This window comes from Glycine soja, chromosome 14 (genome assembly GCF_004193775.1).
Source record: "Glycine soja cultivar W05 chromosome 14, ASM419377v2, whole genome shotgun sequence".
NCBI lineage: Eukaryota > Viridiplantae > Streptophyta > Magnoliopsida > Fabales > Fabaceae > Glycine > Glycine soja.
In genome coordinates this window covers 8,241,035-8,268,513 of record NC_041015.1, presented here as the reverse complement: position 1 = coordinate 8,268,513, position 27,479 = coordinate 8,241,035, and the positions used below count along the sequence as shown (strand labels likewise).

The 27,479-nt window shown below is 30.7% G+C and overlaps 1 protein-coding gene across 1 annotated transcript; it reads left to right on the top strand.

Moving 5' to 3' along the window:
* The first annotated feature begins 17,092 nt into the window (after positions 1-17,092).
* On the top strand, positions 17,093-17,993 carry LOC114384385 (phytosulfokines-like). The gene is made up of 2 exons (XM_028344058.1): positions 17,093-17,265; positions 17,625-17,993. The coding sequence occupies exons 1-2, from the start codon at positions 17,158-17,160 to the stop codon at positions 17,754-17,756; spliced, it is 240 nt and encodes a 79-aa protein (XP_028199859.1). The 5' UTR covers positions 17,093-17,157; the 3' UTR covers positions 17,757-17,993.
* The last annotated feature ends 9,486 nt before the right edge of the window (positions 17,994-27,479 follow it).

The following is a 27,479-nucleotide window of genomic DNA, read 5'->3' as shown; positions in this document are numbered from 1 at the left end:
GCAAATAAAATTTTAACATTTTCACTTATTCTAAAAAAGTTTATCAAAATAGAAAATGTTAAAATTCTATTTGTGATCTACTATGTCACAAGGTAAATTAATTACTTTTGATTTGCTTTAAATGATTTTATGCAGATTATTAACTATTCATGTTATCGTTAATGATAAATTTTAGAATAATATTAATTATTGATGTTATCGCTACTTTAAATAATCTTGATTATAAACAGATTATTAATGAGTTTTGCTTAAAAAAATTCAAGATGAATAATATTTCAATAATTATGAATGCAAATTTTTTTGTTTCCTCAGGGCACCAAAGATCGATATCAACATTGGCTTGAAGAATTATCATGTCTTAGAAAAGTTAATTGTTTTCTTTTATGTTCAAAACTTATTCTTCTTTACACTTTACCATCATATTGAACATAAACAATTTTTTCAGGCTCACATTGATATTGCTAAATTTTAATATTATATAAAAATATAATACTTATATAGACTAAATAAAAATTTGGTGCCCTCTTGAATATGGGGACCTAGGCAGTCTCCCACCTTGATCATGCTCAGGACCACCACTAATCATCAAGATTCAAATTTTCGTGGTGGACCGAGTGGTGGGTATCTACCATGAAGACAGACAAATTTGATTTGAAATCCAGCGTTGTGTAAAGGTCTATCTGGTTGCATAATTGATCAAAAGGACAACGAATGGCTCGTCCTTTGACACAGAAGAGGTGTTCTTAGAGATCTTATCGAAAATGATAAGGGAAACATGGAGTAGTTGATGTCGTGTGATTCAAGGATGTGCAACATGATCTTGGCTACATAGACGAAGTCTATGTCGTAGGTTGATGGGAAGATTTGGTCCCCGTAAGAGACGTACTCATTAAGCTTGATGTAGAATGACTCAACACTATGTGTCTCTCATTGTGGTGGTTGAAGGGGTGGTAATTCAAAGGGAGAAGGAGCACTCATTTTCTATAAGGGCAAGAGAAGATCGATTTATTTACTTAGGATAACTTGGCTATTCAATTTATCTCAATCAATTTAATCTCCAATGATTGATTAATGATTTTATAATCCCAATCAATATAATTAAATCTTATTTTCTACTATAATTGGGATTCTGATTTAATCTCTAGGGATTTTATTTAATTTAAGTAATTATAATCTAACTAATGGGATATTAATCTTCTTTAAGAAGTAAAAAACATAATGATATTTGATGTTTTTAAATAAATATTATATTTCTCTTTTTATATGATATTTTTTATTTTTTGTAGTTGTGAGGACAAATATTCAATTCAATCATGAAAGTGTAATTAACTGACATGCGAGTATGTAAAATATGACAAAATGGGATGTAAAGGTTGGATTATGTAAAAATAATGATGAATCCATCCTGTCGTTAATTTGACCTATTAAGTGAGGGTTGAATTATGATAACAAAAGATTATCAAATGAGATATTGGCTTGATAAGAGTAATTTGATATGAAAATGTTGATGGATTATTTTGTTATTTTTTAATATTTTAATATTGTTAAAAAAAAAATTATAACAGCCTCTCTCTTGGATTTCGATCCTCTCTTGCTGGAACTTCTGTCCAACTGTCTCCAGCAGCAAATTCTCACCCTACGTTTATATCCGATGGTTGTTTAAATCAAATTATCAAAATAATTAAAATTAATTTATGCTTTTAGATTTATCTAACAGCTCACAGCTATGTTCTCAGCGCTTACCAAGAGTCGCCTTTCCCTCTCCCCAACTACAATACCCTTCTGCAATTGATGGCAAGCTATCGACGCTGATGGCAAAACTATGCCAGTTATGATAAGCCCGTTACAACATATTCCTCTGTTACGAAACCATTGACTTCAATCCACATGTCGTTCGATTTCGACCCACATCTGCTAAAATGCCCTTCTTTCTTTGGATTAAATTAATTTGAGTCTTTTCTTTATGTGCCTATTCCCATTTTCTTATTATGTTTATGTTTATTACTATCTACATTTTTATTTTCAAGGATCTTTCCTCAAATAATTTCAACGAACCAATTACTTCCAGCTATGTAACAACCATTGCCTCTCATGTTTAATTATGAATCTGGATGATACTGTATGAGTTATAGTACTTATATTATACTTATTAATTTTTTCATAAACAATATAAGGAAAACCAAGCTTCACTACTACATAGTTGTTTCGAGCACGATGGTTGGTGGCGGACCTCGTAGGCGAGGGTGACATCTTCATAAACAGTTAGAAGAACCATATCATTTTATTACTTATTAATTCTGGTTGTGTTGCGCGGCAGAGGTGGCTTTGAAGGCGACGTCGAAGATTTGGGAAAAAGGTTGTGTTGATTGAAAACAAATGAAATGAGTGTTGATTGTGTTTAGATATTGATATTTTATGTTTTAAATAAATAATATATTTCTTTTTTTATATGATATTTTATGTTTTTATAAAAACAGTTATTATGATTATAAAGATAAGGTACTTGATATTTACAACCTCAATTTTTGTTAAGTACACTCCCTTTTTTCTTTTTTATATTTTAATTATTTATTATACTTTTTTCCTAAAGAAGTACACCTCTTGAGACCTATTTTTTCTCTTCTGGAATTGTCTTTCCTAATAACATATATTTATTATTGACATACATTTCTAGAATATGTATATGTTATTTCGGAAAGACGTTTTTAGTAATAAAAAAATACCTTAATTAACTCACTTAAAAGTCATTATAGCTTGTAATCGTTGAAGTTGTAAACCTAAATTAAAAATGAACACTTATTTGAATGCACTTAAAGGAGAGAAGTCACTATGTGTAATAATATTTTAAAAAAATAAACCAACCAACAATAGTCTTAGTGACGATGAAGAACAATTGTCCAAATTAGATCACAGAAAGGAAAAATCAAAATCCATCTTGCAATTTCAAATTCAAATCAAAATCCAAAATCAAATATTAGCTTCAAATCAAAATCACAAATCTAAATTTGATAATCAATCAACCCCCCTCCCAAAATCACAATCCTAATCGAGAAGCTAAGTGTTTCATCGAATTTGCATCTAGAAACCATAACGAGCAAGCATATCGTGAGTCAATAGCACATGTCCTCACTCCCCACCTTTGGATCTATTGTTGTCGTTGTGTTTATCGTTGGAGCATGAAAATCTAGGAACAATCGCACCGAAGTGAGACCCAAAATCACCATACGAAGATTGCTGTAGGAAATCCAAAGGTTATTGGTTGTTTTTGTGGGATGTTGGGTCAATTATATTTATAAGGAGGCTAATATGTGTGCCAATGCTTTAGCTATTTTAGTTGGTAGTATTGAGAAGGAATTTTTTATGTTGGATTAGTTGCTTGCATGTGTGCAACAATTGTTGTGGGCTTATTTTATAGGAGTTTACACTCCTCATGTTGTGTTAGTGACTTAGTGTAGCTTTTTCTTCTTTGGGCCCTTGACCCGGATAAATGTAAAAAAAATCACCATTGTGATGAGATTTTAAGTTTCTCATCATCACCGAGACTCAACATTTCAGATAGTACTTAAGGTCATCGTTTAGGGACATGATGTTGACGTCGTCTACCATGGTGGTGTTGGGGCTACTTGGTTCAATCATGGCAGTTAGGAGTGATGGTGTGTTTGGGTTGGAGGCGATGCATTTGGCTACATTCTGAAATTATATTTCATACACCTAATAAATTTTCAATATCAAATTAGTATCAAATATTAAAACCATTAAAATAATCACACTAAATAATGTCGTGCGTTGAAGGGATATCAAATTTTAGATGATAGAATTTGTGATTAGCAAATAACACAACTTAAGTATGTTTTTGTTCCGTATAAATTAACACTTTTTTATATTTTGTTTTTATAAATTTATTTTTCTAATTTTATATTCAATAAGTTGACACTTTCTGTATTTTTTTTTTCATTTTTAGTTCTTGTTGTAAGTTTGTGTTTTTTTTAATTATATTATCTTTAAGATTTAATCTACAGTTCCCAAAAGTTCTTGTTGGAGGATCAAAATTGGAAAAGCACGAATTTATAAGTAAAGTATCTTAATAACTAAAATGACTTAAATATATTTTTTATTTATGTGAATAGTTACTTTTTCAATTTTAGTTCCTACTAAATCTTTTGTTCATTTTTTTGTCTTTGTTTGTTTGTGTCTTTTTAATTTTGGTTAGATAATTTACTTATTTTTAGTCTCTGTCACTTTCTCATTTTTTTCTAATTTTGATCCTTATAAGGGTGAATGTATGGAGACTATAAATGAAAAATTAAAATTTTTAAAGAGATTAAAGTTGAAAAACAAAAAATTATACAGATTGAAAATGAACAACAAAACTTATAGGAACCAAAATTTTAAAAAATATCAACTTATCAGAATTAAAATTAGAAAAATAAGGAACAAAAAAAAAAATACTAACTTATTAGAACCAAAAACATATTTTAGTTTACCAAATTTAAAAAATACAAACTTACAAAAATTAAAAAATACAAACTTATTTTATATGAACCAAAATTTAAAAAATACAATAAGAACCAAAACCATATTTAAATCAAACATAAGATTAAAATCAATAATGGTTTAGATGACTAAACTGAAGCATTAAAATTTCAATAAGTTTTAAAAGACTACGCTTCCGAGCACTAAGCAATTAGTCTCGTGACTTTCATATTTAAGTTGCCCTTGCATCACCAGCAGGTCACATCTAATTACATTATGACCATGTAAAACTTTTGTTTCTAATTTTATAGAAACTCTCAATGAAAAGTTAATTAAAATAAAACTTAAATTATCGTTTTTTTACTAGTTACAAATTACAATAGGAGGCAACAACGAATCTTTCAAGCATATCAACAAGCCGTGTGGTGTTGCATGAAACATTCCAAAAATTACAATCAAATAAATAAATACGCAAGTGCTTGGGTTAAGATTTAACAAAATGAGTATTTTATAATAATGATTAAATATGATGATCAGTAGAGGATGATCAGCCACATTGGGATTGAGACACATTCCCACGGGAAGCAGCAGTGGAAAATTTTCCGAGATGGGTGAAAGCTGACACAGCAATTCCGGAAAAATTTACAAGATATAAAATTCTCTGCAATTAAATTAAATTTTTGTACTGATTGTCTGTAAGTAAAAGTAAATTGTCTGTGATTAGGATTGTAGAAAAGGAATTTGGGTGCAAATTTTACCTTGATGAAAAGATAATTGTGTTATCTTTAATCTGGAAAAGTTCAACTCAAATTAGTTTTGGAAGGTTTAGAAAAGTGCAATTCTTTGAGCCAAGGTCATTTGGAGTCCAACGCTATCTTACTGCCTTGTAGAATTTTTAGGAAATTTTGTAGATTTTTGCTGGACAATTGAGGTACCAAGTTAGCAAAAAGAGTAATGAGATTTGATTCTATGTAAAAAGTTGTGTTTTTCATTTATAAATTTTACTTTGAGCCTACTTTTGTTATGTTTTCTGGAAATTAAGCTTTGATATTTCTGCTTTATCTATGGAAATTTATTTGCTATTCTACTAAGTGATTTTAATTGCTTTTGGGTAAATTATGAATAAATGTTTAGCTTACTGTTTCCAATTTGATTAAAAGGCAAGGGAGTGTGAACCTTGGGTAATTATTAACTGAGTGTGTGATGACTTTTTAATTTAACTAAGTATAGGCATATATATATATCATTTTCTAATATAGATGTCTATGTTTAAGCTATAGGATACTGATTTAATTTTTAATTTAATGACAATAAGTTAGATTTAACTTTTAACAGCATCATACAATTCTTTTGGTTATACATGAACAATAGTGTATTACATGCAGGTTATCTTAATATAAAAGGATTATGTTTGTGTACTCGTTCAACTTACGATTGCTGTGAATTTCAACCCCAAACAGGGTTCTTTCTGGTTCGGGAGCTAGGGAATAAGCATGCAGAAGCAGTGCCTCCAACAAATTGAACTGATGGTTTAGCTAATTAATTTAAGCCTGACAAACTTCGAAAATCATTTGATACATCAAAAAATTAACTTAAAAAAACCAACCAAAAATTCAGAACTGAAAAGAAAATATTATCACTGTAATATAAAAATCAATATACTTTCCTTACAACAATATATTAACTAACTATGTACCAATCTATATGATTATATATTTTCTTTAATCTCTCTCTTTCAAAAAAAACGTAACCCACGATTAACCAATCTACTTTAATTATCTAGAATCCCCAAGAACTGGCAAATTCCCAAAATAAAAAAAAAAACTAAAACAGTCACCAATCCTCCAATTCCTTCAATTATGTCAAGAATTGGCAAATACTCTAAAGTTACAAAAAAATAAAAATAAAAACAGCCAGAGCTTAACAATTCCATGAAAAAACAAAGCATAATATAAAAATGAATTAAGAAAAAAAGGGACTCACAATGGGAGAGCTTCTAAAAACTTGTCGTGCTCCTGCTTATCACTACTGCAATGTAAAAATCAAGATACTTTGCTTATAGCAATATGAGTATATATTTTTCTTTAATCTCTCTCTCTAAAAATTTCCAAAATAAAAAAAATAAAAACTAAAAACAGTCACCAATCCTCCAAACCCTTAAGAACTGGCAAATGCCCCAAAGTCACAAAAAATTAAAAATTAAAACAGCCGGAGCTTAACAACTCCATGAAAAACAAAGCATAATATAAAAATGAATTAAGAAAAAAAGGGACTAACAATTGCAGAGCTTCTAGAAACTTGTCGTGCTCCTGCTTATCACTTCAATGTAAAAATCAATATACTTTCCTTACAGCAATATGAGTATATATTTTTCATTAATCTTTCTCTCTCTAAAAAAGTATCTCACGATTAACCAATCAACTTTAATTATCTAGAATCCTCAAGAACCGGCAAATTCCCAAAATAAGAAAAAAAAATAAAAAATTAAAACTGTCGGAGCCTAACAATTCCATGAAAAACAAAGCATAATATAAAACTTAATTTTAAAAAGAAAAAGCAATACATTTTCAGCTCATTTTGTCTTAGCTAACTTACCAGGAAAAAATATCCAAAAAAGAAACTAAAACTCTGGATTAATTTTAAAAAGTTTCTGTGCATCTTTTTAAAAAAATGGGTTAACTCATTCAATAATGAAGCCTCAATTTCGAGTTAGATGTCCTATTTCTTTTGGTAGTTGTTGAATTAAACTTTTTTCCAAGCTGAGAATTTCTAAATTTGTGAGTTTAACAATCACTCTTATGAAAAAACTTAACAGAAACTCTAAGGATTATATAAGAATGTTACAATATACATGTTATTTGTTTTGGACAGACAGACTTGTATTTTTTTTTTTTTTTACTGCTGTATGTTTCATGTTATGGTGGTAGGAATATTATTGGTAGAAGGTCTTCTTTTTTTTAGGTCCAGAGTGCTGGCCACGGGCTCTTTTTTGTGATGGTGACTTTGTATGGTTGTGTTGCTGCAAATGTGTGTGTATATATATATATATATATATATATATATATATATATATATATATATATATATATATCAGAGTTGATGTAAATGGGATGGTACCCCTTGGACCATACTCTATATCAATATAGTCCTTTAATTTGTTGATAAAAAATAGGAATTTGTTAATCTCAAATTTATAGTTTTGATATATTAAATTAATTTTTGTCCTAAATCAAAGGGGACTCTAATTAATTTATATATGAGCAATATCAATTCTTCTAACTAAGTTACTAATAAATTCTTTAATCAAAATGCTGCAATCTAGTTGGATCAAAAGCGAGTTAAGGATTATTCCAGCTTGAGGTAAAATAATGTAATGTAGGATATACTACACCACCAAGGATATTCCCCATCAGAAACTAAGGTGTGGAGATCACTAAGTTTTGGCTCAACACACAACTATATGATTCATGCACAATCCACATTAAAATCTAACCGAAAATTATAAAAATCAGCACAGGAAAATCTAATACAACACCAATGAAGGGTTTGTATATGTTGGTTTTATACTCTGCCCTTGATAAGGAATGCAAAGCAAGCAGAGGAGATGTCACAAAGAGACCCAAGAGGAAGATCGTACCACCCAAACATTTACAAGAATTTGTTTAACAATTAGTTAGTGGAAATGATGCTTAGTGGGGTAGGAAATATGTTGTCTGTTTTGGCATTTTATTTTCTGTTAGACAATGTTCCCTGCATTGGCAATTCTGTTATTTGTCCATTAATGTAGAATCAACACACTAGCTATAAATTAGGACCTTAATGTAATGAAGAAGGCAAACAAAAATAACATCAACCTTTTCATTTTTAATTCAGTAAAAGGAGATCCTCTCTAGTCCTCAAACTCTAGAGAACATATCATTTCGGGTGCTTTCATTGAGCACTATGGCATAATCAACAAGTTCCAAATCAAACATGGATCGTCTTGAGGAAGCTATTGCAAAACTTACGTCGAACCAACTTTTGTTAATAGCCAACCAAAATTCCATGACCCTTAAGCTTGATGAACTCTTGCAGAAGGTGGCTAACCTCGAGTCTCGACCTCCATCTCCTTCTTCCTCTTCGGCGCAACCAGATACTTAACCACACACAAACACTTCCTTTTCGCCTCATCGGATAAAGTTGGATGTTTCGTGGTTTGATGACACAGACCCTTTAGGGTGGTTTGATGACACGATTGCCTCGTCATCGCGTCGTTCTACATGGACGGCTTGACGCTCGCATGGTTCCAGTGGCTGGTGCACAACAATCAACTGGTGTCTTGGTCTGGGTTCCTTCAGGCGTTGGAAGTGTGTTTAGCATCTTCCCCATATGAGGATCCCACAGGAGCGTTGTTCAAATTAACCCAACAGGGATCCGTTGGTGACTACCTGTCAGAATTTGAAAATCTCGCTAATCGAATTGTGGGGCTCCCACCCTCTTTTCTGCTGAGTTGCTTTATTTCAAGTGTGGCCCCGGAAGTTCGCCGTGAAGTTCAAATCCTCCAACCCCTAACTCTGACGCAAGTAGTTGGTTTGGCCAGACTACATGAAGAGAAATTTTGCGACATTCATCACATTTCCCGTAGCCGATACACCAACCCCCTCCCTTAGCAAACACCATACACCCCTCCCACCTCTCATCCCACCCTACCTTTTCAGCTTCCACCACCAACCCCGAAAACATGCCCCATTCCTCTCAAACATTTGTCGTCGGAGGACCTTGCGACTCGCGGAGAGAAGGGCCTTTATTTTAATTGTGATGAGAAGTATCACTGCGGCCATAAGTGTACTTCAAGGGTTTTTCTCCTCAGTGCGGAAGAGGATAGGGCTCTGCAACCAGAGTTCCCTATTTCGGAGCTACAACCCTAGAATTTGGAAGATATAGGCTCTCCCAAGGCCCAAATCATTTTACAAACTCTATCTGGACATCTGGCACCGAAAACATTACGCTTGGTGGGCCAAATTGCACAACAGGAAGTAATAATCTTAATTAATGGGGGTAGCACCCACAATTTTGTTCAAGAGAATCTCGTTCTCACTTTGGGACTACCTTCACGCCCCATAACTCTTTTACGCATCATGGTTGGTAATGGCCATGAAATCGAATGTCGTCGACTCTGTGAACAGGTTCTGGTGCACGTTCAAGGTCAAGCATTCTCGATGGACTTTTATGTTCTACCTCTTTGTGGTGCCGATTTGGTTCTCGGGGTGCAGTGGTTAAAATCTTTGGGACCAATCTTGACAGACTACAATGACCTCACCATGAAATTCCTTCGCTCCGATCGTGTGGTCAAGCTCAAAGGGGATAACAATTCTAAGCTTTATGCCATGAGTCCACCGCAACTTCATCGATTGATGCAAATAGATGGAGCTAATGAATTTTTCCACATTCATTTGTTGGTCGCTGAGCTTCCTTCGACCCAAACACCTCCCTCTATTTCTGCCATTCCAAAAATAGCTTCCCTTATCACACAAGTCAAACCCCTCTTCCAAACACTGACAGCCTTACCACTACTAGAAACAGGAGATTGAACACCAGGTGGAACTAATGTTGTAACAAGGAATCATCCGACCAAGTACAAGCCTGTTTTTGTCTCTGGTTTTGTTAGTCAAGAAGAAGGATGAGTCTTGGAGGTTCTATGTGGATTATCAGGCCCTCAATGTGATCACCATGAAAGATCGTTTCTCGATTCCCATCATTGACGAGCTACTCGACGAGCTCAGAGGTGCATGTTGGTTTTCCAAGCTTGATTTACTCCAGGGCTATCATCAAATCCTCATGGATGACGAGGACATTAGCAAAACTGCCTTTCAAACCCATCACGGTCGTTTTGAGTTCCGAGTGATGTCAGTTGGCCTATGCAACACATCTTTCTCGTTTCAGGTGACGATGAATAGTATTTTCAAACCTTATCTCCACGTTTTGTTCTTATGTTTTTTTACGATATATTGATCTATAGTTCCACTCTTGAGGAACATGTCTTGCATCTGGAAAAGACATTCCAAGTGCTCATGGAAGGAAGATTCTTTCTGAAATTATCCAAATGTTCATTTGGTCAGCAGCAGGTGGAGTATCTTGGTCACATGGTTTCTGCACAAGGGTTCAAACCAATCCATGCTAAGGTGCAAGCAATACAACAATGGCCTTCCCCAAATTCATTTAAGGCTTTACGCAGCTTTTTGGGACTTGCGAGGTTCTATGGCCGCTTCATCCACGGCTATGCTTCCATAGCAGTGCCTTTATCCACAATGTTGACTAAGGATAGCTTTGTCTAGAACTAGTCAGCCCAAATTGCCTTTGATCAATTGAAGAAGGCAATCTCGGCAGCCCTTGTTCTGCTATTGCCCGATTTTTTGATTCTATTCGTTTTAGAAATCCATGCCTCGAAGATTGGTATGGGTGTAGTCTTATCTCAAAAAGGTCACCCATTGCTTTTTTATTAAGACCTTCAACGCAAAACTCCTCCAGGCTTCAATGTATGTCCGGGAATTGGCCGCCATTACTGCTGCCGTTAAGAAATGGCGCCAGTATCTTCTTGGTCACCACTTCACAATCCTGACTGATCATAAATGTCTCAAGGAACTTATGACGCAAGTGATCCAAACTCCAAAACATCAATTATACTTGGCCAAGATTATCGGCTATGACTACTCTATTCAATTATGATATGGAAAGACCAACATGGTAGCTGATGCCCTTTCGCGAATTCCTCAAGTCCTTTCTGGTGAACTTTTTCTTCTCTCTATGCCCAATTTTGAGTTTATAAATGAACTCAAACGTGAACTTGCTCGACATGCACAATTCATTGAGCTCAGACAGAACATTATCGAGCAACCTCAACATCACAATTATTACAAACTCACCCAAGACTTTATTTTAAAAGAGGGACACATTTGGTTGCCATCGGGCTTCAAACTCATTCCATTGTTGTTGACAAAATTTCATTCGACCCCTACCGGTGGCCACATGGGCATCATGAGAACAATGGCAGGGCTCAGTGATAGCTTTACTTGGTCCAACATGAAGAAAGATGTACAGGAATTCATTGTGGCATGCTTAGATTGTCAACATACGAAGTATGAGACAAATAGGTTTACAGGGTTGCTCTGCCCTTTACCAGTGCCGGCAAGGCCGTGGGAGGACCTATCCTTAGATTTTATTGTTGGGCTACCTCCATATCAAGGCTACACCACAATCTTAGTAGTTATGAATCGTTTTTCTAAAGGAGTACATCTAGGAATGCTTTCCTCTCAGTACACTGTCCACAATGTGGGAAGTCCTTAGAGTTTTTGGATGACCACAAAGTGGTACTTGGGAAATAATTGCAAGGTTTTACTATCTTTGGGGGTGTGGCACCAAGTGATGACTAGGTCACAAAGCCAACTTGACAACCCTGATTGAATGCGAGCCATTATCCGTTGGTGAGTACTTGTCATTGTACCATGGTGAAGAGGTGTACTCCTAACAACCCTAACTTAAATATGAAAGACCAATAAGTTCTAGGAGTTCTAGTGTGAGATGGCTAATGAAAAATAATTAAAGAATTAATAATAAAAATGATTAGTGTGTGTGCACCCATGCGTGTGTGCATGCACCCTTATTCATAAATAAATGTATGTTGCCTGGTTTGAATTTTTGGTTTTATCTTTTTGGTTTTGGTTGAATTTTGTGTAATTCGCATATATTAGTCATTATCCTAATTATTATCATTCTCGCAACTATTATTTCATGAGAGTGACAAAATGAATGCCTCATGCATCTACGTACATCTTCGTGAAATCTTAAGAGTAACTACTTCTTTGGCTATATGTTTCTCAAGTTCTTTTTATCATTAGATGTGAATAAATTAATAGTAATAATATAATCTTAGTTACTAGTTAGCATCACACTTACATCCTGAAACCTCTTCCTGCATAAACTGCTGCTATGAAAACTACTTGTGTCTGTTTCGAAAGCAAGAATGTGAATTTGTGTAATAATTAAACTATACTTTAACTGTACCTGGAATAAGCTCTCGATAATTGTTGCCATAAGAAAAACAATCATTTTATTTCAATTAAAATACTAATTAAAACATGACTAAATAATTTTAGTTTGATGTTTTAAAAATGGTAAGGATAGAAGGATATAGAATGAGTGTACTGTATAGCCTTAGACAAAAAGTCTCCGTTCAACAGCTATATGGTCCCTCTCAAGGCTCAAAATGATAGGAACTCGTCAATTTTTACTTAACAAAAAGAAGACCGCGTCCACATTTAAAATGGAGAAGAAAAAAAAGGAAAGAAAAGAAAAGGCCAACAATGAACAGAAGTTACATCTATATAATCTTGTGTTTTGGGTTTCATCTTGCAAAATTGAAGAAGAGTGAAAAACTTTAGTGTGACTAAGTTTCGGATCAAACTTTAAGTGTGAAAAACTTTAAATATTTGATATAATGCAATCAATACTAGTGTAAAAAAATAATATAATTATTATATTTGTAATATAATTAATACAACTTTCTACTAATCAATTGAATGTATCATATTTAGACAGAGATAATTTAATTGTATAATTTTAGAAAAATATTATAAATAAATAAATTAGTATTATATCTCTTTGAAAAAAATAATTCAATACTATGTGAAAATAAATTTCAGATCAATGTTACATCTATATAAAAATAAGGCATCAAAATATTTGAGTTTTTCAATGAATTATTTTTTGGGATAACATTTGTTCAATGAATTTTACATTCCGATAATAAAATAGTTGAAATAATTAAATCTTTATATTTCTTGCAACTTATTAATTACTGTAGTTGATTATACGTAATAATATTTTATTTGACCTACAATAAATTGCATTTAATAATATATTTGGTTCACCTGATTGTCTGTGGTGCTTACAATTTCAAATCTTAAACACCCTAATTTTATCTTTATATTAAAGGCTCTACTCAGTGTGTTTCCCACTAACACAGAATTTGATCAGTGATAAAAAAAAAAAAAGATTAAAGAACTCAGTGTGTCTAAACTAGCCACCCTCTTGACTTTAGTTCTTCTACTGAACTTCAATTTAATCTATGCATTCCGTCCAAACCCTTCTTATCTTAACAATGTCTCTTCTTATGTATGTGCATGTGTACTTATTTCATTAATAAACGAATGCTTTGGTTGAATTTTTGCATATTTTCTCCTAATTATTCCATGCGAGTGAATAACAATTTAGCATACTTCTTAAACCTCCGGTTCTCTGCAATTGTGGATCGATTATGAGGAGTATTAGGTCACACTCTAACATATTATTCTTAATACAAACTTTTTCGTTGATTAAAATTTATTAACAATTACAAATCATTAAATAAGATATAAATTTTTGTCAAATTTTATGATTCTTAATAAATTTTAACCGAAGGAAGAAAATATATTAAAAAAGGTGTATTAGATAATAGATTCTTATAATTTTTCGATTAGCCAGGGTTATTCGGTCTTTAATTTAAGGTGAGAGGCATCAATCTTACCTGGCACATTGAATGACTGTAATTGACATTAAATGAATGACGCATGCATTAACATCGTCTTCAAAACTTGTGACTAAATTAGGGACGGTAACGGAGCCAGTTACATTTGACTTTAACTATCTCTTACTTTTTTTTTTCTGATGCAGCAGCAAAAATAGAAAACAGTAGACAAAACAAAAACAAAACTAGCCGTGCCTCATGAAACAAACACCAAGGGCACCAACTACTTTCGTGTCTTTTTTCTTATTTTGGTTAAGGATGGAATAGGTTTGGGATGAGTATAAAAAAATGTGAACATAAAAGATATTCTTCTATTTTGGATTGGTTAACATCTTACTCCTAGTTTCTTACAAAAAAAAAAAATCTTATTCCTAGTATTTTTAAAAAGAAAAATATATTAATTGGTGTTCTTAGTTTTCAATTATATACTAATCTCTTGAGATCTTATTATAAGATCTAATTAATTAATTCAAAACTAATAGAAATAACTTTAATTAAATATGTTTTTGTAAAAAATAATGAATACATAAAATATTTTAAATTAATCTTTATAATAAGAATTAAGCCATACTTTTAAGGATCGAAGGATAATTAAATAATTGTGTGAAATATTTAATGATTTCAATTATTGTTCCCTGAGACCGAGGCAATAAATGTTTCTCCCAAAAACAATTAATGTATCTATAGTTTAATTCATTAAATTGTTTATGTAAGAATTTTTTAAAATATTTTTGTTTGTTTAAGATTTTACAAGAATGAAAAAAAAAACTTAGAAGAAAAATCAATAGCAAAGTAGTTTTAAATTTTATTGATTTCAAATATAATACTCTCTCCGATCTTAAATATATATATATAAATAAATGAGTCACACTAACTAAAAAAATTAGTTAAATTATTTAATTACATCAATTTCAATTAAAAAATAATTTTTTTCAACTTACCATTCATTAGAATTTAATATCAAAAATAAAAAAAATCATTAAAATTAACCTCAATCAAATAAAAAGTATTTTAGATATAATAATATTAAATAAAATAAAATCAATTAAAACTTTCTTTTATATATATATATATATATATATATATATATATATATATATGAAAATAGATAGTGATATGTGTAATAAGTCATTCAGTAGACAGAGATATGAAAAAAAGAGAGTAGAAAGACATGAAAGAGAAGTTTTATTGTATAAATTAACTTTCTTGACAGCTGCATAGAGACCAGTATAAAATAACTAAATTATTCATACATGAAGTTAACATTTATTTAAGAATATATAATTTAATTTGTAACATTTTTAATTTTTTAAATTTCAGTAACTCTTATATTATGACATTTCATGCGGTGACACAACACTCTATAGGTAGTCTTTTTGAGATCTCAAACATCAGTTCTACTTACTTACAGGATCAATGACTAACCCAAAAAATTAACATAAGACTTTTCAGCATATTTTGTCTTCACTCACACCATTTTCTTAAAAATTTTTAAGAAAGTCATTCATCTTATAACTATTCCAAGTCAAACACGTTTAACTATGAAGTTCTTATGTGATAGACTATCGAAAAATAGATGTATTTTGTTGGTATATGTAGTACCAATTAAGTCCTTTAAGTCTTTTTCAATTGTACAGTCTCAAACTTGCAGAGTCTTCGAATGTCTTTCTTTCTTGGTGTGATTAGTTGGGGTGTTACATGTTATTCAACTTTCTCCTAGTTCGTCTTCAAATCACACCATAATGGGAGAGATATTTGCCCTGATACCACTTGTAACATTCCTGATTTTTTACTTTTTGGCGGCTATCATACTATGACACTTCATGGATGATACATCACTCAACATCTTTGTTGGTTAGAGCCCTCCATAGATAACCCTTTTCGAGATCTCAAAAATCAATTTTGTCTGCTTCGAAGATCAGTGACTGACCCTACAAACCAACACAAGACTTTTCAGCAGATTGTCCTTACTCACACACTTTCTTAAAAATTTTCTAAAAGGTCACTCATGTCATAACTACTCCAAGTCAAACACACTTAAATGTGAAGTTCTTTTGTGATAGTTTACCGAAGAGTAGATGCATCTTATTGGTATAAGTAGTACCAATTAATTTTAAGTCTTTCTCAACTGTACAGTCTCATACCTATATAGCTTCTAAATCCCTCTCTTCCTGGTGTGATTTGTTTGGGTGTTACACAAATTCTCAATGTATATACTTTTATATTATTTTCATCAACTAAGCTTATAACCTAATTAAAATAAGTATAAACGGTAAATTATATCTAACTCAATTGATCGAGTAGAATGAGTAAATTATTATAATTCATAGTAATGTTTTTTATTCTTTTATATATATATATATAGAGGGCGAGCCCTGGTGCAGCGGTAAAGTTGTGCCTTGGTGACTTGTTGGTCATGGGTTCGAATCCGGAAACAGCCTCTTTGCATATGCAAGGATAAGGCTGCGTACAATATCCCTCCCCCATACCTTCGCATAGTGAAGAGCCTGTGAACAATGGGGTACGAAGTTTATATATATATATATATATATATATATATATATATATATATATATATAATAAGTATAAACTATTAAAGTGGATTACTAAATATGCTCTATTAGTAGACACCAAAAGTTATTTGACTATTAGAGAGAAAGTGAAAAAAGAAAAAAAAAATAGATATGATAAATGATATGATGTGAGAAAAAAATACAAGTAACTAATAAAAGGTTTAAAATAAATAAGTGTTAAAATATATATATTAAAAATATTCTAAGTTAAAAACAACAAATAATAATCTTTTAAAATACACAAAATTATAATAATTATTCTAAAAATAACTCTTAAAATTATCCTTTATTCTTATCAAATATAAGATAGGCATAGAAGTTGTACTCAGAGGGATCGACATCCAATTTCCTTCTTGGAAACGGTAGATAGAGAGATATTCCAAACCGTGGCAATTAAAAAGTCAACAAAGTATGAGACACGAGAATTTCGATAGGTTGTTTGTGGTGTTTACACTCTTAATCCCAACCATACCCTCAATTTTATATCTATATAAAAGGCTCTCCTCAGTGCTCACTGTCTTACCACCCAGCACAAAGAATCTGAGGTTGAGTGATTAAAAGAATAGAACTATGTCTAAAGTGGTCACACTCTTCACTTTGGCTCTTCTATTAAGCTTCAATTTAATCCATGCCTCTCGTCCTAATCCTTCACTTAACGTTGTCTCTTCTTCGCATGAGGTAAATTTTCTTCTCATTTTTCATCCACCCAAGTAATCGTAGTAATTAAATGAATCCATATGATATGAAACTTCTTTTCTATTTATTTTTTTTGTCTATGTGTGTGATTTTAAAAAATTGGTTCTTATTTTGGTGGAGCCAGTCAAAATTCCAAAACATTTTATTTTATCATCAGATTAATTGCGATGATGAATTATAGGATTAATTAAATATCTAGATTATATTTGACCAAAAATATAAGGATTAAAAATATATATTTTTATTTTATTTTATCATCCCATGATGAATTGTGATATTTGATAGTATTGTTTATTCTTTTTTCAATTTTGGTTTTGAGAATTGGCATGTTTGAACTGTAGGATGTTGCAGCTACAAAGGAAGAGATAGATGAAGAGAGTTGTGAAGAAGGCACAGAAGAATGTTTGATAAGAAGGACGCTAGCTGCACATGTCGATTATATCTACACTCAAAAGCATAAACCCAAACCTTAATGGCATCATCGCAGGACCTTCTTCGGGGACCAAATATAGCAATACATTATATAAATCAATATACCATACGTATATATGTGTACTTATTTCATAAATAAATATATGCTTTGTGGTTGAATTTTTGGTTAGTTTTCTCCTTTGGCCTTGGTTGAATTTTGTGTAATTTGCATACGTTGGTCCTTCTCCTAATTTTTATTCCATGAGAGGGTGTGATAAAATGAAGGTTAAATTAATTTATTTGTCCTCTAATTTATTTTTTTAGATATAATTTGATTCTTTAACTTATTTTAGATTTAATTTGATTATTTAATTTTTAAAATTGTTTTAATTCGATGTTGCCGTTTAAATTGGATTAATAATATTAAAAAATCTTATTTTGTAGCTCCTTAAAATCATTAATGGTTTTAAACTGTTACAAAAACAAGTATAACCTTTAGACGCGACAATCCAATTTAGATAATAGGATCACTCAAATTAATTTAAATGATAAGAATAAATTAAACTAATTTTAAAATTTAAAGGATTATATTAAACATAAAAAATAAAAAATTAAATTGTTAAAAATTAAAAGAACAAATTAATCCAAAAAAAACAAAGTAGCAAATCGAATGAAAAAAATTGAAGACAAAAAACTAAGTTAACGTAAAATGAATGTTGCATGCGCATCTCCATCTTCCTGAAAACTTGTGAGTAAATACAAAAAACTTGCTGACTATGTTTCTCGTTATTTTTTAACAGATATGAATACAACCATCCATGATTCACATACAAATTTTTTAACCTGAATTTTCTCACTTATAAATTAATTATAATAACACAATCTTAGTTGCTAGTTAGTTAGCATGACTGCACTTATATCCAGAAACTTCTTCCTGCATAAACTGCTGCTATGAAAACTACTGGTGTCTGTTTTGAAGGCAATAATGTGGATTTGAACAATCAACTGTACTTTAACTGTACCTGGAATAAGCTCTCGATAATAATTGATGCCATAATAATAGAAAAGTAATCATTTTAGTTCAATTAAAATAATAAAACATGACTAAATAATTTTAGTTTGATGTTTATAGAAAGTGTAAGGATGGAATGATACAGAATGAGTGTACTATATAGCCTTACACAAAAGTCTTTGTTCAACAGCTATATTGTCCCTCTCAATGCTCAAAATGATAGACACTCGTCAATTTTACTAAACAAAAAGAAGACCACATTTAAAATGGAGGAAAAAAAAAGAAAGAAAAGAAAAGGACAACAATGTACAGAAGTTACGTGACTAAAATGTCATCTATAATCTAGTGATAAGACTCAACTTGGGGACCGGGAGAGAGAGAATGCACTAAAAACCATGCTTTTGAGTCAAACAAAGTCAGACAGCAACCGGTGGTTTTCATGATTAAGAATATAATGACAGTTTATTTACCATTGTGAATAGAATAATGGACAAATGTATTTTTACTTTATATTTTTAGTTAAATATAGTCAAGATTTTATATTTATATTGATATATGGTTCTTAAACTTTTTTAAAAACTGTAAATTTAATCTCTTTTAAGAAAATTATTACATAACAATAATATTTACAGATAGTCATATCATAAAAAAACATATTAGGATAATTTTATGTAGTTCTTTTAAGAAAACTTTGTCTTTAATATCCTTATTAAATAGTGTGGTATCGTCAAAGGTTTTTCTTGACAAAAATAAAAAAATATTTAAAAGACTAAAATCAAAATAATTTTTTTAAAGAACTAAAATATAAAAAAATTCTGATATTTTATAAGAAAAAAATATTTATCATTTTTAAATAGTATAAAAAATTATAATAACAATACATAAAAATTAAAGTCTTACTAATGAAGAGTTCCAACTTGTAACATCGTTCACGTTTTTCGAGCAAAATTCAACCTTTGTTGTAACCATCAATATCATGGTCCTCCACTGTGGTGTGAATTGGTGCCAACACCTAACTCTCTTGGCACAAAAGTAAAAGCAGTGTCAAACAAGGCTGTGTGTTGTTTGTCATCATGCGTCAATGTTGTCCCAAACATCAGCACAATGCATCGGTCACAGAAGAAAAATCAAAGTGACATTAAAATGTGAGGAGGAATCAGATATTGGCTAGTGTTTCTGAATTTGGATAAACATGATTTATTAGTGGATTTCTATGAATACCCTTGACAAAATTAAAGTAGTAGCTCCAACGTGGAAACTAAATAAGCGTGTGATCTCATGTGCTAATAATAATACATTCAAATTAAAATGATTCTCATAATTCCCTCACACGGTGTGTACACTCAGTGGGACATTGGAAGAGAAAACAAAGAAATGAAGGATGTGCAAAGATAAAAATATTAAACAACTGTATGAATATCATTGTTGTGATATATTTATATATGGGTCTATTCAATGTGTAATAATTCTTCTAGTGTTCCCTCTTTTTGTGCTAAAAGGCTCTCCTTATTTGAGATGGAGTGACGAATAAGCATAGTTGTAAAAATTGGACAGCACTAAGAAAATAAAAATAAAAAAATTGGTGATGATTGATGGATTTAACCATATATTTCAATCAAAACGCGGTTGATGTTAATCAAATGAAATTCAGTTTAAGTCAGCAACTATAGACCCCAGGGACGAAGCAGAAGCACACTCACACACATAATTCAAAATTAAGTGACCCATGTGCACAAGTAAGAATTTCTCCACAATTTCTGACTATGATCCAATTCTTTTTTTCAGGGGCCAATCTCTGTCTGCTAGACTAACTTGTGTGTGAAGTTACTGATTCAGAATTGCGATAAAAAGAATGCAAAGATGGTGAGTGAACAAAGCAATTAATCGTTGCACTTAAAATATATTACAAATCAGTCACAGAGAGGCACCAACAACATATTATAACAACTCCTAAATAGGAGTACAACACAATCATTGCCCCTAAACAATATATTACGAATAATTCAAATTTAAAAAAAAATCATATTATAGTCAAATTGACAAAGGGCAGCACCAACATGTTCCAGAAACCTTAGACAGAGTGGAGATAAAAAGTATTTAAACTTATAAACCTCTTGCCCTTGTACGATGGGAGGCAAAATTATGGTCCTTTGGAGTAGACTCAGATACAATACCAGAAAACAGGGATTTTAATAGTAATCAGTGCCACTAGAGTCCTTAAACAAGGTTTAATTACTCTGAAAGTGTATCACTGATTTTCAACAAATATGGTCATATAAAATATTCAAAATGTTAATTACATGTTACTCTATAATCACCAGAGCACCATAGCTGAGCAAAGAATACGTGAGACAAAAAATAGTAATTAATATTATAACATATATACCCTCTTTGTCTCGTACATGTTACTTGTCTAAGTAAGTACTCCCTCCCCCCGACTCAAATACAAGAAACAAAAATTAATTCATGCTAATCAAGAAAATTAGAACATTTAAAAAAATATTTTATTTCCTAAATTGCTTTTCATTATAATTTAATAATATGAAGATTAAAAATTATCATTAATTAGAAAAAAGAATACAATCTCAATTATATAACTAAAAGATATTTTGAAAATAATGTCATTAAATAAGATAAAATCAGTTAAAAAGTTATTTATATTTTAGACCATTGTATATAAATTTTTTTATTGTATTTGAATATGGAGGGGTATACCTTATAAGAAAAATATTAATTACATAAGTTATTAGGATAAAAATGATTTTTGTTAGAAAAAAATTCATATCAAAAGAGTTAGAATATAATTGTGAATCATTTTAACATGTAGATGAGACACTAATAGATAGAGATATTATTAAAAAGGTTATTAATATTTTCTTATTTTTCTAAAATGACACATTTTGAGACAAATTAGAATACAAAAAGTCGAAATAGTATCATCCATGGTGTGAAAAGAATGTTAAGCATGCGTGCTGTGAATGTATCAAGACTCGAAGCACTAGGTGTAGTTTGATGCTCCAGAAATTGCTGGCAAAACCCTCGTGTTGTGCATAATTAAGGAATTTGTATATTACATTCACATTGTTTATGGTCACGATACATGGATAATATTATATATAGAATACATCATGATAAAGCCTTCTACAGCAGACTCTAGAAGATAAATAGAAAGTTTTTATAGAAGATAAAAACATGGACTTTGAACAACTAGCTCGTTAGATTTAATAAACTTAATTATGACTCAGACTTAGTGATGAGTAAGCATAAATATATTTATCGTGCATATAAAAATAATCATGAACTCCTAACAACCACGGTCAATATAGTCAATGAGGAGATAAGAGGAGGTACACCAAACTACATTATTAACATTTTAAAAATAAATTAACTATATATATATATATATATATATATATATATATATATATATACCAGCAGTCAGCAGTGTAATTGGTAGTTCCAAACTTACAATAAACACTGGTATGTAATCCTCGTGTTTAGCAAAAAGCAAATTACTGGTTAGAAAAAAGATTGAGAAAACAAAACTGTGTTTCTTTTCGAAGGAGAGAAAAGCAATCAGAAAAAGGAAAATAAATTAAATTAAGAAGGAAGATACCGGTTAAAACTAAGGATGTTCATGATTGGTCTCATCTCACTAACTCAGCCTGATCCAAAATTATTTTAGATGAGTTTGTATTTAAGAAATTAGACCAAAGTATTTTGGTACGTGATCACAATCACACCTTCCAATATTGCAATTACTTTGTTACTACTTTTTTCTTTTTATTTATTTCTGTCCATAATCCAAACAACATATTTTTCATCTATTTCATTCCTTTCTAGTTTCCTTCCTTTTTTTCTCTATTAATTTTAATCGAAATAAACAATCTCTTTTTTTTATTATTATTATTACAAACAGACCATAACTCTACATTTACTAGTACCACCACCAAATAATGAAAATTTAAATTCTATGATTGATGACAAATTACATAATCTGTATACAGTGGCTGATATATGATGTATCGTACGTCTAACACTATGTTGTGTCTCAAATTGATGCATATGTTTCATCCAACATCAATTTATTCTAAAGAAGGATCAAAGTCAACAATGTATCACTATAGTGGCTCCACTCTTTCCCTTTGAGTCGTGTCCAAATACATCATCCACTTTGAAAACTAAATCTAGCCTTGAAGCAGAAGCAACAAAGAAAAAAAAAAGTGTACAAAATTCAATTCCCAGCCTCAAATAACAGTATACAACAAATCGCAGTATTTTCACAATTTCCTAATAAGTGTGTGGATTTAATGGCACTAAATTGCCACAATTATATAGTTTGAATTGGTGTTTCACACCAGCTTTGAACTTGCATTGCAATTAACAAGTTCAATGTCATAACTCATAATCATCATCCTCAAGATCATTGAAAGATACTCTTTCCAAATTCATATATAAACAAAAATAATTAATTTCATATTAATTAAAAATTAATTAATTATTTAATTTTATTAATTTCAAATAAAAGAAAAGAAAATTATCTCTAAAATATCCTTCTTCGAACTTGTTATCATAAATAAATAAATAATAATTAAAAATAAATTATATAATCTATCTCAAAATCATCTTTAATTAATGTGAGACTTCAACATGTGAGATTTTTAACATATTCCTCTACTTAAGGATAACCATAATTTAGGTGGCTTTTTTCAATATCATTGATTCATATTTTTTTTCATTGATTCATATGATCATATCTGTGTCCCATGAGGTTTTTGTCATAATTAATAAACATCATCTAGTAAGCTGAGAGCAAAATTGTCATGCTGAGCAATGTGTTTTGAATATACATTGCTCCTTCCAAACAATTCAAATTTGGGCTTGATTTCTTTCTACAACTCCTGCATCCATATTGCTCTGGCTGCTATTGAGAACTAATTTGTCGGGAGTGTATTTTTGTATGGACTTGTCATTTGAATTTTAATACTAATAGCAAGTAGACAAGTAGTATTAAGAATACGGGGCATCAAAATTAATTCGAGTCAGAAGAACTAAGATATCAGTGACAACTTTTCCTAACTTTTTACTATTCAGATAAACTTTATGTTTTTTCGTATAACATTAACTCTGATTGTGTCAGTTAACCGAAATACGAGAAAATGATATCCTAAACAGGAAGCATTTTTCTTAAAAAAGTACTTTGAATATTGAGTTTGGAATGTAGATGAGATAAGAAGGGTATCCAGCAGATCCCAGCTAAAATCACAGGCCACGGCACATGCATATTTGCAATGAACTATAAATCCACCCTTTTAAAAAAAATTGCACATGCTTTTTCTTTTCTTTTTTCCATGTAAATGCTTCAATCTTCTTATTTTTTTAGGCTTTTCTCGTCAAAAACTAGAGAGAAAAGGCTTGGTCTTCAAAATTACCCGTCTGTCATGAGAGCTATCAACAGATAACAGTATTGGCATTAATTTCTTGATTTTTGACAATACAATGAAAGAAATGTATTACAAATTGATGAACACCATTTTATCGAAAGAATAACATCCATACATCAATAATGTTAAGAAAAATTCATAAAATTGAGTCTTAAATTTTGAGTTAAGATATGGTGTCAAATTTTTTTTTGTAATTATTCATGACGTGTAAATCTCTTTGATTTTTATTTTTTTTATTATTTCTCTTTACTTATCACATCCGATCATATATTCATACTTACATTTTTCTTTCTTATATCTTTATCATTTTAGATATCTAGTAGCACACAGGTTTCATTGATTATTTTAATTTTCTTACTGAAAGATGCTTGTACTAAACCTTTATAAGTTCATGCATGATTGAATAGTAAACGAACACTTTTTCCACTGAATAAATACACTGTCAGACTCAGTAGTATATTCTATCAAATCGAAAATTGATTGAGGATGTAAGTACGAGCAACCATTTGAGGTATGGTGTCACTAATTAAGTAGTAGTATAAAAGCAAAAGCTACAATAATTGTAAATTAAGTTACTAGTGAGTTGGTTGTATAGAGTACCATTTCCAAAACATGTCAATACAGAAAATAATTTGTAAGACATAAATGAAAAAAGTTTAGACAACGTTACTCCTTAGTAACTGACCCACCAAACTCATACCTGGATTCAAGACAAACAGAATTTACATGTCGATGTGGAGCATCTTAGCCAATTTAGCCAATTCAACCGTTGTTGTACCTAGTAAACAATGGGCAGTTACTTCTTGCACTTCCAATTTTATTTTCTGCAAATTTTTAAGCTTTTGAAACACTTGTAAAATTACATTCCGAAATGACTTTTTTGGAATTGAATTTTACATTCCAGAGATTAGGTGCAGGAACCAATTAGGTCACTTCTTAGTAAAGCCCAATTCTATGCAGGTCACCTTAAGAGATCATCAGTGAACTAGCTCAAATTATATCCTTTTTTTTTGGACTACAGAATTTGATTCGGTTGAAATCCTTCCAATTCTTTCAACAAGAAAGTGGGGAAGAAGGCCCAAAACTGACATGATTTCAGTTTCAGGGATGCCCTTTTAAAATTATTAAAGCTTCACAGTCGTAAAATGACACTCCCTAGTTCATGACATGTTCTCATATACTAAACTTAATTCGTGTGCTTAAAAAACATTTTAATACATATGACTGAGAATTGTTAAAACTTGCAGCTAACATTTTATTTTACTAGTATTATAACGGAGTCTAATGTATGTGACCTCCTTAGGTCCAGTACGGTGTGTAAGTTTTTAACGGTCATTGGATACAGTGTTAAAAAAATTAACCATAGAGATTTTGAGGGATAGGGTGGTCATAAAGTATTGAATAACAATTGTCAGCGGCACCGGTTTTTAAAAATTTTGGGTCTATAAAAAATACTAATTAAGATTTTTTTATATTTAAGTATTTAAAATTAGACACATGATATAATATGATAAAAAAATATATACATTTTATTTCATTAACTAAATAACATAATTTTAATAAATCTAGAAAATATATATCATATTTTTTATTTAATTTACTCTTATGATATTGTCTCTTATTTAATTTATATCACTAAAAAAATTACATACACATAAATATTTATATATAAAATACGATAAAGAAATGGGTTTGACTCTCGCAAAAAGTAAAAATATTTTAAAAGAGACACTATTATATTTTTGAAATCAATGCACACTTCTATCAAAATTTATCAAGTTTGAATAAATCGGATATATATTTTAAAATATTTAATTATATTGATTTAATTTATTTTTTATATTTGGTCCCACAAAATAAATTCTCTAACTTTATCATCATCATATATCATTGATAAAATATTATTTCATATTAAAACTTATATATATTTTATTATAAAAATACTAATTTTAGTCTTATTTCCATTATAATTTAATTTTTGTTTGTGTTTCTTCCCTATGTTGATATATTTTAGAGTTAAAAATTCAATCAAATGAACCAATAATTATAATACGTTAGGAAAATTAATCAGAAGAGTGACACTCTTTAATAACATGTAATATTTTAATTTAAATAAAATAAATAACAACTTTAATTAATTTATAAAAAACAATATAAAATAGTATAAAATATATTGCAAAACTATAATTTTTTTATAAAAAATTGGATTCCTTTTAGTTATTGGCCAAATACCCTGGCACCTCTGAACCACCTTGAGAGCCAGCCCTGGTTGTGAGAGAGAATTGGAGAACACCGTCTTAGTTGGGCCCTTCTCAATACTCACTACACGAGCACATTGGGAAAAAAAAGAAGAAAGAAAATACAGAACTCATAAGTCATAACACGTGTAATTTCCCAACACTATGTTTACACATGAATTATTTGCTTAAAAAAAAAAAAAGTTATTTGATACTTTTGTGAATAAGTTGCAGCTTGAGTATCTCTACCATTAATATTTTATTATTGCATCCAATGACTGTTAAGAACCAATGCACCGTCCGGGACCCAAGGAGATCAGACACGTGTCCTAGTGTTATTACTGGAGAATTGAGCGCGAGTGGTTTTCTAGTTGTGAAATTTTTGAAATGGTTAAGTGGCCCAGCCTCACCAAGAAGATTAAGGCAAAATTGGTTTCAAATTTGAAAATGGACAGTCATAAATTATGTCCTCTTTCTCTTCAATTAAATAGGGATGTACGGTCTCAGATCTTGACCAAGCCTAAAGGCACCTGATTCAGATCCTTTCTTGTTGACTGATTACCTTTTTCGAATAAACAAACATTTAATTATCATTTTTTTATAGTTTAATACTGCAATTGTTCAATATTTTATATTATTTTCTTAAGCAAAATAAACATTGCACATTGGCACTTGACTAAGCAGGCATTTATTAGTCTCAATATCTCATTCTTATCCATTCAATTTTGTAGTGTCAAAATTTTATTTGCTTCTTCCAAGTCACCACAGAAAATTATGTTCATGGATAAATGGAAAACAACTACCAAGGATTCTTCAAAACATAGAGACATGCAATTTTCTTTAAATACATGTCCATTTTTGAGAAATTGCGGTAACCAAGGACGGGCTAATTTGACACAAAAGATCCTATTTTACCCTTGTCCTTTATTTTCTCCATTTTATATTTATTTATCCCACCTCATAATTACTCCCAATACCAAAATTAATTAAAGTTAATCAAATTACAATACCAATACATACTGGCAATACCAATACTACTAAATGGCATTATTTTTGCTTCGGTATTGAAAAGCTCAATTGGCATAGTTCGGT

Coding starts and splice junctions, on each gene's coding strand:
- LOC114384385 (XM_028344058.1), top strand. CDS start 17,158: ATGTCTAAAGTGGTCACACTCTTCACTTTGGCTCTTCTATTAAGCTTC. Junction 17,266..17,624: donor TTGTCTCTTCTTCGCATGAG/GTAAATTTTCTT, acceptor TTTGAACTGTAG/GATGTTGCAGCTACAAAGGA.